The sequence below is a fragment of the Drosophila mojavensis genome, unplaced genomic scaffold (genome assembly GCF_018153725.1).
Source record: "Drosophila mojavensis isolate 15081-1352.22 unplaced genomic scaffold, ASM1815372v1 contig_19, whole genome shotgun sequence".
Classification (NCBI taxonomy): domain Eukaryota; kingdom Metazoa; phylum Arthropoda; class Insecta; order Diptera; family Drosophilidae; genus Drosophila; species Drosophila mojavensis.
In genome coordinates this window covers 308,286-323,212 of record NW_025318726.1, presented here as the reverse complement: position 1 = coordinate 323,212, position 14,927 = coordinate 308,286, and the positions used below count along the sequence as shown (strand labels likewise).

Genomic DNA, 14,927 nt, shown 5'->3' with positions numbered 1-14,927 from the left:
TAGGTCCTGACCCAGGACACACACCCAGCAGGAGCATAAAAAAAATTCAAGTGAAATTGTATTCTCTTTTTTTTTTTTTTTTTTTTGCCTTCACATGAAGCAGCCACTGAAAGAAAATACATTGCGAAAGGAGCAAAAAACGAAATAATAACAAAAAGTTGTAAAAGAAAAGCGAAAACCGTGTGATATCCTCACACACACACACACACACACACACAAATATATATGTAAGCTCACACAGGCAGCGCAGCGACGACACATCGAAGAAAGGATAAAAACATTCAACATTCAAGCGAGCAGCGACGCCGGCGTCGGCAGCGCTGTCAACGCTTGGCCGTTAACATTTCATGAGCATCAATTCCTTTGCCTTCATTTTGTTTATTATATACATACAATATGTACACATATATATATACATAGATATATCCTTGTAGAGTCCTAGCTCCTGCACTATTTTTATTATTTTTTATGTATTTTTTATTTTTATTTTTTTCCCAATCTTATCACATAGTCCTCTGCGTTCAGTTATTATCCTCAATAATTGGTCAATAAAGCTACATTGTTTTCTGTTATCCTTGCACACTTTCCTCTCTCATCTTCCATCTTCCATCTCCTCTTTCCCATCTCCTTCTCATTTCAATTTTTTTAAGCGCCTTAAAAACAACTTAACAAACGGAACAAGAAAACTCTTTTGCCCACAACTGCAACGCGCTGGCAGCGCTGCCAGCGTCAGCGTCGTCGACGGCAGCGTCAATGCAACGCGCGCTGAGAAGAGGAGGAAGAAAATAAAAATAGGAGAAAACAAGTGTCCTGTAACAGGAGCTGAAGCATATGTTTTTATATGCGTTGCATTTTTATGTGCTAGGATTTTGTTGGCAGCGCGAATATTTGCCACACGCACACACACATGGACATGCATGGCCTTGCTTGTGCACTCGCTGTCAACGGCAAAGGATGTACGGCTGCAGCAAAAGCTGAACGTGGCCTTTGCGCAGCGCAGCCCCGTTGCAGGATAATTGAAATAAAGGGACAAGCGCTATGCGTGAGCAAAACAGTAAATGCTGCAAATAACAGTTGTCTCTCTATGAGTTTGATCAATGATATGCTAAGATAACATATAGATCCTAATATCGAGAAAGAGAGTGAGAGAGAGAGGGAGAGGGTAAACAAGATTAGCAAAGAATAAAAGTAAAACTCGGGAGAGGAGTATTTCAGTAGGCAAAGAATATATAAGAATATAATATAATAGGAATATAAGTAATAGAAAGAGTAGTTCGAAGAAGATGAAATAAACAATATAGAAATGAAAACTAAAATAGCTAAAAGTTATTATGAAACTGTTCAAAGTCCCCTGGTGCCAGTGCTTAGTATTTAAGTTATTTTAAATGTTATATTAATTATAATCTCTAATAAATAACTAAATATTAATACTGACATAACATATTCGTTAATTTAGGAACATAGCTCGCAAATAACTGTTAACCGTTTTTTTTCCTTGCAGTCTGTATGCGAGAATAACCGAAACATCCCTCAACATTTTTAATAAATTACTAGATATAATTAATTTCCTGTGGTTTGCTAATTATGAACTATGTTTACTTAAATATATACAAAATGTCATATTATATATATTTAGTGAAATATCCTTCAATATCCTAATTATGAACTACGTTTATTTAAATATATACTAAATGTAATATTAAATATATGAAATAAATTTTTACTTTATAATTGATTATGTTAAAGTATAAAATAACTAGTTGGTTCTGTATTCCTCAATCAACAAGATAAAACACAACACTTTTATATAACATAATATTGTTAAAAAATAAAACATTAAGTTAATAAAATAATCCACAAATCATTTTCCCTTTCCCTTAAATATTCACCCGTCACATTAAAACTCATTTCCTCTCATAATAAACTCTCCGCTAATCTTGACCTGCCCCTCTCTGACTTGCATCAGTCAACGTCAAAGGCTCAACAAGGCTCCACAGGTTGTTTGCCGCTGTGCCATAAAGGATATTTGCGAGCTGCCACCTGTTGCTGTGGCTAGCACCGTTATCTTTAGCAAACAGCTCGAGCGCTAGTTAATTCAATTGCGGAGCTTTTTGCTGAAAGCTTTCGGGCGCAACACTTTCGCTGCCTAATTATGGCATATCCTGTGCGCGAACCAGCGCCGCACAAAAAATGTCCTGCGCCCATAAAAACCCAACGCAAGCTTTGAGCCAATGCACTCAAGAGAGCAAAAAACCCACTCAAAACATTTGCGACGCTCTTCAAGCAAAGCTAAGAGCGAGCAGTTGCTGTCTCGCTCGCACGCTCGCCCGATTGCTCGCTTGTTCGCTCACGCTCGAAGAGTGCGCGGGTGTGTGTGTGTGTGCGTGTTTTTGGGGGCGTGTTTGTTGTCATGTTTTTTACTCGCTGTCGGCTTTTTGCCGCTGCCCTTTGGCGACTCTCCCATTTTTTTGTGGCTTTTAAGTGTTATTGGATGATTTGATGGAAATTGGTTTGGGGCACGCCCCTTGCGGCGGCATGTGGCAACTCACCCGAAACTGATGCTCCACGGGACAGTCTAGGCCCAGGGCATAGTCCTCGACCAGCGTTGAGTGCCCCGACGTCTGCTCCCCGAACACCTGCTCGATCTTGATCGCCGGACTGGGCGCAGCTCTGGCGTCTGTTGCAGCTGTTGCAACGGGATGCGCGGCAGCTGCAGCAGCGGCGGCAGCGGCGGCCGCAGCGAATGTGCCCTCGACAATTATTGGCGCCGGCTCGGCTGCTGCACTCTGGCCAAGTCCAACTCCAACACCAAGTCCAAGTCCAAGACCAAGTCCGAGTCCATGGTTGCTGCTGCTGCTGCTGCTGCTGTGGCAGGGCGTTGAGGGCGTTGGTGGGCAGGGCGTGGCCGCATGACCCTCGTGATACGGCGTCACTACGAACGATGGATACGATCGGAACTGATGGTAGTCGGTGTGTGGATGATGCGCCAGCTGTGGTCCTTTGTACCAGGTACCATGCATAATCATTTAGCCGATCGACTGCGGCGTTGTTCAACACTATCTCTCGCACTTGCAGCACTATTTTTCGATTCAGAAATTACTATTTCTGTGCGATTTCTTATTCAATTTTCACTTTTCACCAATAAAACACTTTTTGCTTTAGGCAATGCATTTGATAACTTTTTTCTTGGTTTTTTATCATGAGGATTTTATTCAAATTTAGTTTTCCTTTAGTTGGTTTTATTAAACTTTAATCTGTATAAGATTTTAGTTGTTTAACTCGATGCTTAGTTTCAGATGTCAAATTAGCACATGGAACATATATATTTTATCTTCTCACAGATTCGGTTTACAGCTTTCTTTTGGAGCCTGAAAATTATGTCAATCATCATGGGATCTATTGTTAAATAAATTATAAGAAATTCGCCTTTATAGCTGAATATCTTCTAAGAGCTTAGTTATGTTCAAGCAAGATAGTTCTATGTTTCTACGTTGACTGAACTGGTTTTCTAAGGTCTTTTTAGATATATTAATAGCTAATACAACATCAACTATGGAAATACTTTAATATTCGGTTTAAAGCGGACCTTGAAAATACTAAAAAATTCGGAAAATACTCGATTTAATCTAAATGAAGAGGTGGATAAATTTAAACAATTTTCACAAAATATATGACAAATTTTATGTTTTTAAAGTTGATTCCTTTCTGAATTGATTTGTCAAATCTAGATCAGCGTTGCACAAAGTATATATAGTGTTTAAATTAGTTAAAATTATCATCAAATGGAAACGTTTTTATATTATTAGTAAATATGCAGAACAAATTAAAAAAACCGAAATATTTAAAAAAATTTTAGAAAATCAAAAGAATAATTAGGGTAATTTTTCTAATAGGAATTCTTTAATTATCGTTTGAAGACTCTCAAATACAGTCTAAACTATCCTGTGAAGACTCGAAACGTTGTCTAAACTATCGACTGAGGGATCGAAATATTGTCTAAGATATTGTATCAGTGCTCGCTACGCAGTCTAAACAACAGTTACTAAATTTTATACCTTGTTCCCTCTTCATGTTCTATTTCTAATCTCTAGAGTTTCGACTACTTTTGTAGCTCCAAGACCTGTAACTCTCCCACTCAAATGCGGCATTCATTGCGATTAAGTTAATCTTTATTCTGTTGTATTTACTTGAGACTTTCACTTTTGCGCAAGATGCTGGACAATTAGGCACAGCGAGTAGATGCACTTTTATTATTCTGAGTGTAATTAAAATGGCGTCACAGTATGCATTCACAATATTCATTCACAAAGAGCACTTTTATTGGTTTGGCTTTTTTCTTTATTTTTTGTTTTGCTTGTTGTAGCTGTTTAACAATATGTTGCACTTGTTTGTTGTTGTTGTTGTTGCACTTTTTTAACGCGCTTGTTAATTGTGAATGCAGAGCAAAGGGCCAGCTGCAACTGCTGCTGCGGTATGACGAAAATGCGTTGCAGTTGGCGACTGCAACAAAATTCTTGACGTAACGCGCGCTCGCACACAAAAAACGCACTCGCTTGCCACTCGAGCCTGCCTGAAAATTGTCCACTGTCCACTGAGATGCTGCTGCGATTGCTACTGCTGCTGCTGCTGCTGCTGCTAGTGTCCACAGGGCTGGGCTGCTGGCCACTGGCTGCTACAGTGGCTACTCGATAGTCTGTGGCCCGCAAAAAACTATGCTGCCAGCTCGCAAGAATTCCGAACTCGAATGCTGGCTGAGCCAGCGAAAAAAACATTCAAATGCCTTCGCCGCCAAATCGCAGCCACTGCGACGACGACGACGACGTCGACAGCAGCAAGCACACACACACACACACACACACGCTTGCACATCGATAGAGACGTGCGCTCTTGCTGTGGCTGCTGCGCGCTCTCGCTCTGACGTAGCAGCTTTTTGTGTGTGGAAGCGGGACGGGGCGGGGGGTCACTGAGACGCATGCGCAGCTTTTTGCTTCTGTTTGGCGCGCGCAAGCAAAGCAAACACAACTCTCCCTCTCTCTCTCTCTCTCTCGCACTGTTTCTGTCTCTCCAGCTTGCGCTCTCTGGGAAACGCTCTCTGTACGGTAAAAAAGTTGTTTGTGGTTTTTGCTTTGCTGCGCTCTTGAGCTGCTTTGATTTGATTTTTGCTCTTTGAGCGTGTGTTGCACATTAGACGTAGGCGTGTGCGTGGGCGTGGGCGTCATTCTGCTAGTAAAATGGAAAGTTACAGTTCTACTCGCCGCTATAATTAACGGTTTAAGTAGGCGTGTCTTTAACTCATTGTCATTGTTGTTAATTTTAAAAAATTTTAAATTGTCTTGTAGAAATTTATTTTTGACAATCCATAACAGAGCTTCTTTTAGCTCCAAGCAAGCTAAACATGTCGGATGCACCTCCTCCTGCTCCTCCTGCCAATCCAACTGCATCGAGCCAAGAAACCCGAACTCAATTTAGACGCAATAAGCCAGGCCTTCGAGTCCCCCTCAACGGCGAAGATGAGCTCACCCAGAGTAATGTATTATATGGAATACAGATCGGTCGCGCCATCGTCATCTTCGTCCTGGGATGCTGCATGGCCTGCGAGCTGACCGGAATCAGGCTGTGGCGTAGCCTAGAGATAACTATTTAACGAATCGCCTCTGGGTGAAATAGTCGATTTGCTTCTTTCTGTCCCTCACTCTCTTATTTATTGCACTTAAGATTACTAACAAAAAATACATTCTGTTATGCATGTCAAGAACGAATTCCTGCAGAACAACTTATACAAATTGTTTATTTATTGCTAAGGTATGCGATATGACAAAATATATTACTGCATGTATATGTATGTATTCATACAATGGTTAAAATTCTCCATATTAAAGAGCTATAGTAAAAATTGTAAGATATTAATATATTTATAAAATCTAGTTATTCTCAACTTTATATAGCTTATTATGCTTTAGCTATTCCAATTCAAATAAGATCACGTTAAAAATAAGAGCTAAGAGTATAATGATTTTATTAAAACAAGTATATATCTGGCACATACAGTCTTGACCTGGACGAGGAGCTGAAACGAACTAGTCCTGTCCGTTGGTTCGTTCTCTTAAAGCACTGAACATACAAATAAAACTCAGATAGTCGATAGCTATTCCGTCTTCAATGTAATCATATCAAAGCGCTATCGAACATAGGTTATTAAATATATAAAATATTCGGTTTATTTTACTTATATAATTACAAAAGATTCTTGAATTTAAAGTTCAATATAGATATAGCCAATGTGAGATCACAAATCAATCAACATAATATGTATGAAAACGTTATTAAAATTCTGCTGCGAGTTTTTTGAACAAGTTGCAAAATATACAGAGCGAAGTGTACGAATTTTCCTATAATAATAAGAATATTAACCGAGAAAAATATTTTATATATTTAGGAAGGTCGGCTAGTCGTCTTAGCTTGTATTACTGTTAATTGCTCTTGAGAAAACCTTAGTTACATGGAAATAAATCATATGTCTTTATTTACTACGCTTAAAGAAAAAATATTTTTATGATACCAAAGATTTATTATTTATCATTATATATCTTAAGTTTTACACCATTGTAAATCAATTGTCAAGAAACCGAAATTTATTATTAGTAGATATATTTTGAATAGTCAAACAAATTTTGGAATAAATAATAGCCCAAATTCTTAACTCTTTATAAATAGATCGTAGAAGTAACTAAACTAAATGAATATAAATATCTTTTCATCCGAGCCAGTAAAAAGCGTGGATCGAAGAAGTGTTGCACGCCACAGCGAAGCCTCTCCATTTCAGGGTTACTCGCTGGCAACAGTGGGCGTACTACAGTAGTAAAAAAATACACAGACAAAAAAAAAAAAAAAAGAGGCAGAAAAGCATCCGCCGCGTTGGACGCACATTAGCCCATTGACCAACTTTTGCGGATCGGGCAACAATAATGAGTTTTTAATACATGTAATATTCAAATTAAAATCTTTTTTCTCTTTTTGTCTGCAAGAGCCGTTAGCAAAAACGAAAATCAAATACATAACCGTATAAATGCGCTTTTTTTCAGCTTCGCTCAATTTTTTTTCTTTTCTCACACGCGGCCAATAATCGCACGTATTCATTTCAAGTGCACATAAAAACACTCAAACGAAAGCTCAAGAGCGAGCGGCGCAAAAAGCGCAGAGGACGCTCTCTTAAGCGAAAAAAAGATGACTGAGCGAGACAACAGGCGGCAGCAGCAGCGCAGCCAATGCTGAGGAGCGAGCAGTGCAGCGCGCGCCAAAGGCGGCGGAATTTTTATTGGAGCACTTGACGAAGCAATTTTTTTTTTTTCGTTTTCGTTTTTGTATTGTCTCTCCGGCTGCTCGCCTTTGGATTGGCATTTTTTGTTTCCTTTTCGTGCAGCGTCTGGCAGCATTGGCAGTTTTTACATGCAGCTGCTCTCTTCGCTCTTTGGCTATGGCTGCTTTGCTCGTCATCGCTGTTGCTGCTGCTGTTGTTGTTGTTGTTGCTCTTGTTGAAGAGGATTTTTGGGCTCGGCTGACAACTGCAACAATTCCGTAGGGGAAAATCGCCTGCATAAAATTAAAAAATTAAATGAAATGAAAATAAAGAGTCGAGCTGCATGGCATTATGCAATGGCAAGTTAGTTAATCAATGCAACAGCAACTGCAACGTTGCCACCTTTGGGGAATATTATGGTACATGGGGGCCGCTGCAAATGGAATGCGAAACGCTCGCAATGCTGTAATGTTTGCCATTTTTGCATTACTAGGAAATTGCTTTATTTAGCGCTACGATTCGCGACGGCAAACAATAATCATAATAAAGCTGCAAAGTGCATTTTCACCTGAGCGCTGGCAGCGCTGCCCGGCGCTTATCGGCTAATTTGATTATTTCATTCAATCAACGGCAACTACAACAACGCGATTAGTATAACTGTTTTTTTTTTTTTTTTTTTTTTTTTGTCAATTATTTCTCTGGCAAGCCTCGACATTAGTTCGTGCTGAATTTCCATTTGTTTGGCCTCTATTAATGGCGAGCTTATCGCGTCTGTCATTCCAACTGTTTGCACTGTCATCAATGCAATTTAAACCACTTTCCACATAGGGCAACATATTGTATTATTTGATTCTGTTTTGATATTCTCAAATGGGTTTTTGATGGCTCTTCAGCAGGCATTACACTGGCGTTGTGTCACCTCACTTTATTGAGACTCAAAACCAAATAAAATATTAAAATTCTATTGGAAATTCAAATTTTTCAGAGAGAGATAAGAATTCTGTACAAGTGTTTTTGAATACATTTTATTATTTATTATATTTTTTAAAAGTATGTAAACATTTACATATTTTAATATAGAATCAAGTATGTTAAATATATTTTTATATTGTAAAATTTTTATTTTTTTAAATTTTAATGCAAGCTATAAAATTAGCTAAGCGCATTATTATTTTAAAATACAAAAAATATAATATTACCTACTTTTTATTTGAATTATTAAATATTACAAAGCTATAAAAATTAAGTATTATAAATTTTACAATAAATATTTAGAGATCATTTTAAATACATTTGAGAGCACTTAGGATATATCGGTCTATATATATCTATATATATATATATATATATATATTTTTTTTTAATTCGAACTGCCTTTACTTTATTTATTTATTTAATTTTATTTTTTAAAATTCTTTTTATCTTTTATGTAACTATTCTAAGACAATATTATACAAAAAACTTTGTTTCTTTTATTTTTATTACCATTTCTAAAAATTTGGGAAAAAATTACATATTGATCTCTCCAATTATTACCAGCCAATAATATTACAAATATATATATATATATTATATATAACATTAATATGAATAATTCCTTAGATTATACATAGCTAACCAAAGTATATTGAAATAACAAAATATATAGTGAAATAAAATCAATTAAAAAAAAAAAAATTATATATTAAAGTAATTATTTAAATATTCTTTTAAAAATGTTATATAATCATCACAGCCATCTTCTTTTAATTTAGATATTAGCACAATTGAAAAAATTTAAGTTATAGAAAACCAAAAAAATGGCAACATTTTCTACACATGATTATCTTAAATAAGAATAATCCATGGCCGAATTGTTAATCAGCTACCATTTGTAACTTTTTATAATTTATGGAATTATACTTAAAGACACATTTTGTACATATAAAAATTCTTTAGCCACCATCGAGACGATTCGAATTGTATCTTAAAATGAACCGAAAAATTTAATTTGATTTGAAACAGTTTAATGAACTAAAAGCACAAAAGCACAAAAACCGACAGCAATAAAAGTTTTTACTTTGCTTTGTTTAGTTGCTGGAGAAAACGTGCAATTAGCAGTGGAAACCGCAGTGGGAAATCTTCGAAAATGCATTTCACATATTGCAAAACCGCAGCAGGACTCGAGAAGGCTGCAAACGGGAGCAGCAGGAACAGCTGTGCGTGCGAAATGTCAAAATGTAAAGCCGCAGCATTTGTTGTCGACGCTCGAATCGGAGTTGGAGTCGGAGTTGGAGTTGGAGCTGAAGTCGTCATGGTTGGTCATGGACGCCAAATTGGTTGACAGACAGGCTGGCAGCGCTGCTCCTCCGCCATTGCCGCGCTGCGTCATAGGGCCCGGGCACCTACGAGCCTCAGCCGGGGGTGCGAGGGAGCAAGGGAATGCACTTGTGCTCCGCCTTTTTTGTGTGCGGTGCGCACATGGCGAGTCGCTTTTTGCCGATTGGCTGAAACGGGTTGAAACCAGTCGGCGAGCGAGATAGCAACGCCACTTACGGACCAGCGCTCAGGTGCGAGCGAGCCACAAGACAAATGGACTTGAACAGGCAACCAAGTTGGGGCTGTGCAAGCGAGAGAGCGCAGGTCAGGCCTGTGGGCAAGCAGTGCAAGCAGCAACGCGTTCATTTTAAGAGAGCGCGCATCAGCGGCGCTCTCTCGCTCTTTGAGTAGGTTAGTTGACGAAGCAGCAGACACGTGTTGTTGCTGTTGTTGCTGCTGTTGCTGGCGTGCAAAATATGCGAGTTTTTGTTTGGCTATCGGTCGCGTATTTTGTTAATTTAATTAAACAAAAACGTTTTGTTTGTGTTTTTTATGGCGGACGTAAACGGCTTTTTGTGCGCGCAGAACTTGCAATTGGAATCAGCGCATTTGATTGCGCTCAACTTTGAATATGTTGAGCACTCACACACACACATACACACAGGCTGAGTTGTGTACATGTTGTATATGTCATTTAATGACTTGTGCCGTTAGTTTTTAATTGAAATATCACACATTACAATTACAGCTGCAATTGCAATTGCGATTGCATTTGTATTTGTATTTGTTTTTGTGTTTGTCTTGTGTTTGTCTTCGTCTCTCTTCATTTTTGTCGCTAACTGTAAATTGAACTCGTTTTGCGTTTCTATTGGCGCATTTTGCGTGTCACTGATCAAGCTTTAAGCTGCAGTATTGTGAGTGTATATAGAAAATGAGCTTATTCTTTATAATAAAGCTCATCTCTAAGCTAAAAGTATTTCGTGTATTTTTACTTGGAATCAGAGCTCTACTTAATTTAAAGTCTGTAAACCATTAGAGAGCCTCTCTCTTAGAAACTAAATAAGAAACGATCTCCAAATCGTATATGTTCTCCAACAGTTTAACCTAGTTTGAGTAGTAATACCCGAGAATCATCATAATTTAGGCGGTACTTCATATAATAAACTTCAATATATTGTAAAAAATCAAAATTTGGGTTAATTGCAACGGAAAATCAAAGTGTGTAAATGTTAAACGGAAGCCAAATTAGCTTTAATATAGAACTTGCATGTGAGTAGCCGCTATAGGGCCGGGAAAGTCGGGAAGGTACTTGAAAATAAAGCAAAACTTCCGCACGTGACTTCCGCAGGTAACTAACGAGTCGACCAGGTAATTGGGCAGTTCGGCCCGGGCAGGTGAGGCGTAGGCGATTAAAAGGCGATTAAATCAATTGCGCCACGACAGACGCTGACAGCGATGGATGGCCAGATACAGCTTAAGATAGAGACTGAGACACAGACACAGATACAGATACAGATACAGATACAGCTGCAGATGCTGCCACATCTTGGGGCATGCGTCAGCAGCTGTCAGCGGAATCGGCTTAGCTTCTATGTTAATGCGCCCCAAAAACGTTGACATTTATTGACAGTTATTTATGGTGGGCATGGTCACTGGGATGGGTTGGTGCTTTAATGGTGATGGCGGTGCTGGTGGTGCTGGTGGCTCAACACCTATTTGGTGGGGCAGCTGCCAGTCCAAAACGAGCCACCGAGCACCGACTATGGAAAACTCTGGTAATTGTAGCTCGTGGCCTACGCGAGGTGCCGCATTTGGCACATGTGGCACGGCACGCGCTCTTGACGCTCATTAGAACTGGGCTCCAAAGTTGGTTCCGTCGCGATCCAGCTCGGTGCTCCTTATGGTAGTTCCCAACTGCCCAACTGCCCAACTGTCCATAAATTTATTATTAATTATGACAATTTATGAGTAAAAGTGTTTGCTCTATGGCGCTTCCATATACGAGCAATGCCCCAGGGGTACGCGAACCAGTTCCAGTTCCAGTGATAGTTCCAGACTGCACTCGCTGCCCACTTTGTTTCACTAATGAGTTCATTAGCATTCCTGCTCGTCTCGCATATTCAAATGCTTTGCGTTCTTATGATCTGGTTCCAGGAACCAGCACACATTCTCCTCTGCAGACGCGTGCCAGCTCTTTAGTTGGTTCTCAATGGCCAGGCATGCCCATATATGCTGGTGTTCGATTTGTCGCAGCATCCATAATCAGACTCTGAATGTCCAACTAGGTGCGAGCGTTCTACAGTCGTCTGCATACTCAATGCATGCGCAGAGACTAGCTCTTCTATGGAGACGTTATTAGAAATCCGAAATATTCACAATTATAAGGAATCGTTAGGTTCCGATTTTTCTGCAGTAGTGGAAAAAGGGATGTCAATGTTGATTCTGAGCCTGATGATCAAGATCATTTCATAAACACAATTTTTTAGTCATTAGTCATTAGTCATTAGTCATTAGTCATTAGTCATTAGTCATTAGTCATTAGTCATTAGTCATTAGTCATTGTCATTAGTCATTAGTCATTAGTCATTAGTCATTAGTCATTAGTCATTAGTCATTAGTCATTAGTCATTAGTCATTAGTCATTAGTCATTAGTCATTAGTCATTAGTCATTAGTCATTAGTCATTAGTCATTAGTCATTAGTCATTAGTCATTAGTCATTAGTCATTAGTCATTAGTCATTAGTCATTAGTCATTAGTCATTAGTCATTAGTCATTAGTCATTAGTCATTAGTCATTAGTCATTAGTAATTAGTCACTAGTCACTAGTCACTAGTCACTAGTCATTAGACATTAGTCACTAGTCATTAGACATTAGTCATTAGTCATTAGTTCTTAAGTATTATAAGACAATAGGATTTAAAAAAATATTATTATTGATCTTTAAGTGTGATTTGATAACAAGCTTTTCAATTAATTTTACAACTCTTCATTCTTCTTTGCTACTAGCACAGATTTTTATAGTTTCATATCAATATTTCATTTTGTTTCAAGTGATCTTCATATATACTTAAAATTTTTTTTCAATTCCTTCTTCATATCAGAGCTCATCCCTGGCGAATGTATAGCGATGTTTGGAGGGTCTCAGCTCAATGAACTTAGAAGCCGGCGGCAGCAGTGAGGGAACCGCAATATCATCTTCGTTGTCATCAATAGAGTTCATGAACTCCGAGAAATGATAGTTCCAATGCAAGTCACCCGTGTGGAGCTGTTTTACGAACTCTCTCAATTTTCCCGGCTTGTATAGATCTTCGAATTCGGGAAAGGGATACATATGCGCGAACGAGTCTATAGCTATGAAGGGTAGGTCGGCCTCCGTTTTGTTCATATGGAGGAGAGGACTCGCAAATAATATTCCATCGGCAGTCAGAAAGATCACCTTATCCACTTCATCCATCAGTTCGGTATGCACTACTTTCTTGAAATCCTTTGGAGATTTTTTATCTTGAGGGTTATGGAAAAGTATAACAAAGAGTCTGCCCTCTTCCGTGAGTTCCTCGGCATTGCTGAATGTCAGCTCACGCACAATGGGTATACACTTCGTAGTAAACCACTTCATCAGCTCTTCCTGGCTGGACATGTTGCCGGTGAACAGGCTCAGCGACTCTGTGTGATTCAAGTGCTCTTGGAACGTCAACGAATTCGGACCACTAGCCTCAGTGAACTTCACATGGAACTGACAGTGATCCTTCATATTACTCGCAGCCCTGCGAAAAGCCTTATACTCCTCATGAGAGTTCCTTTCGTAGTGTCCAATCACCAGATACTTTTGGGTATTTAGATCGTACAGCTCATTCAGAGAGACAAACTCCTGTATAGGATCCAGCAGCTCCTCCAGTGCAAACGACACGATCGCCTCCACGGAGCGTTGTCCTCGATACTCTTTTTTGTTGACGTATTTGTTCCGCACGATCTTTATGGTTGGATACTTGCCAATATCGTAGTGACTCTCCATTTCAGGATCCCTGTCGCAATCGACCTTGCCCAGAGCCAAATTGCCCGTCCCTCCAAGTCTAGAGTGCAGTTGGCTTGCGGCCGACTCATAGATGGGCATCAGTTGCCGGCTGTATTTGCATCTATTCGAGTAGAAGAGCAGCAGAACGAGTTCGTGCGAGTCAACTAGCTCACTCACATTATGTCTGTCCACTTCATAGGATTCTCCAGTCGCAGGCATAAGGAGTTGAGAGAGGGCCACAGCCAGAGCCAGGCAGCTAAGAAGTTTTTGATGCATTTTTAACGAAACCTTTCAAAAGTCTAAACATCATGTGCCAATGTTAGCTAATTTATCTCAAGTGTTCATTAGTTGCGGCCATAAACTAGTTCGTTCCGCAGCCGCATCTAAAGTGTTCCCGATACGCTTCGAGCCAAACATGTTGCTTATCTGAGATTTTGTAGTATTTTTCTATTATTGATCGAATTGATCAGTTGTAAATTGAAACAGTTGCTGATTGAACAGCTTGAGAATTATTAGCAAAAACTAGTTGAAGCTGGTTTTTAGTTGCTTCAGCTTCATTTTAAGACATTTTTTGAAGTAGAGAAGTTATAGAAATCATATTTGTATTTCAAGATCAATGTACTGAGGATTCTGCCACACAGCATATTTCAATTTCCAACAACTCTGAAGAAATACAGCATATTCGATGCTTAGAACCCCATTTAATGAAATAATTGTATCTAGATATTTACAAGCACTTAATGCCAATACTATTCCAATAACAATTTCAAAATGCAATTAAAATATGCCATAATTACGACTTGGACTAAAGACTAGAGACATCGGATGCCCCGCTCTACAGGGCTGGGATGGTAGCAGTAGAGCTAGAACTTGAATCAGAATCAGAACCAGAACCAGTTCCCGGCACAAGTTGCAATGTTAATGACATAATCTTAAAAAGCATTTCATGAATAGCCATTATCGTTAAGAAAGAGTGCGAAAGAGAGGAGATCAAGAAAGAGAGGGAGAGAATAAAAGAAAGAGCGAGAGATATCGTGTTGACATAAATAGTTTTGATTTGAAATTTAAAGTGGAAATCATGAGTTACAGAATCGTCTGGCATTGATGTTCACTAAGATCGTGTTTCATATCATTTATTCATTCATTCAGCTGGACTAAGGGAATCGAGGGAATGAGCATAAAATGATTCTCTTAGACTCTTTGTAAATAGCATCAGCTCTAAAACTATTTTAAGCGAATATATAAACCATTTGCTTCCACTTTTTGTGTCTTCAGGTCTGCACTGGGATATCTAATCAGCTTGTAAAATCTGAGACAC

General features: G+C 38.9%; 2 protein-coding genes across 5 annotated transcripts in view; both read right to left on the bottom strand.

Annotated features, from left to right (window-relative positions):
• The window catches only part of LOC6572591 (zinc finger protein rotund), a 53,095-nt gene extending 48,354 nt beyond the window's left edge, over window positions 1–4,741 (bottom strand). Inside the window, exons 1-2 of one of the 4 annotated variants that reach the window (XM_044007621.1) lie at window positions 4,188–4,741; window positions 2,550–3,396 (exon numbers count right to left, since the gene is read on the bottom strand). In XM_044007621.1, coding sequence (XP_043863556.1) covers window positions 2,550–3,026 — 477 coding nt within the window. In that variant the 5' untranslated portion in view covers window positions 3,027–3,396; window positions 4,188–4,741. Of the gene's footprint in view, window positions 1–2,549; window positions 3,600–4,187 lie in introns of those variants that run through there. The other 3 variants (XM_044007622.1, XM_044007623.1, XM_044007620.1) reach the window with 3 other exon arrangements.
• Window positions 4,742–12,694: 7,953 nt separating this feature from the next.
• On the bottom strand, window positions 12,695–13,885 carry LOC122756888 (endoplasmic reticulum resident protein 44). Its single transcript, XM_044007702.1, has one exon. It carries the CDS (start codon window positions 13,883–13,885, stop codon window positions 12,695–12,697), a length of 1,191 nt encoding a protein of 396 aa, XP_043863637.1.
• Between the last annotated feature and the right edge of the window lie 1,042 nt (window positions 13,886–14,927).

What these genes read in the sequence shown, in the direction of transcription:
- LOC122756888 (XM_044007702.1), bottom strand. Translation starts at nt 13,885, where the DNA reads ATGCATCAAAAACTTCTTAGCTGCCTGGCTCTGGCTGTGGCCCTCTCT.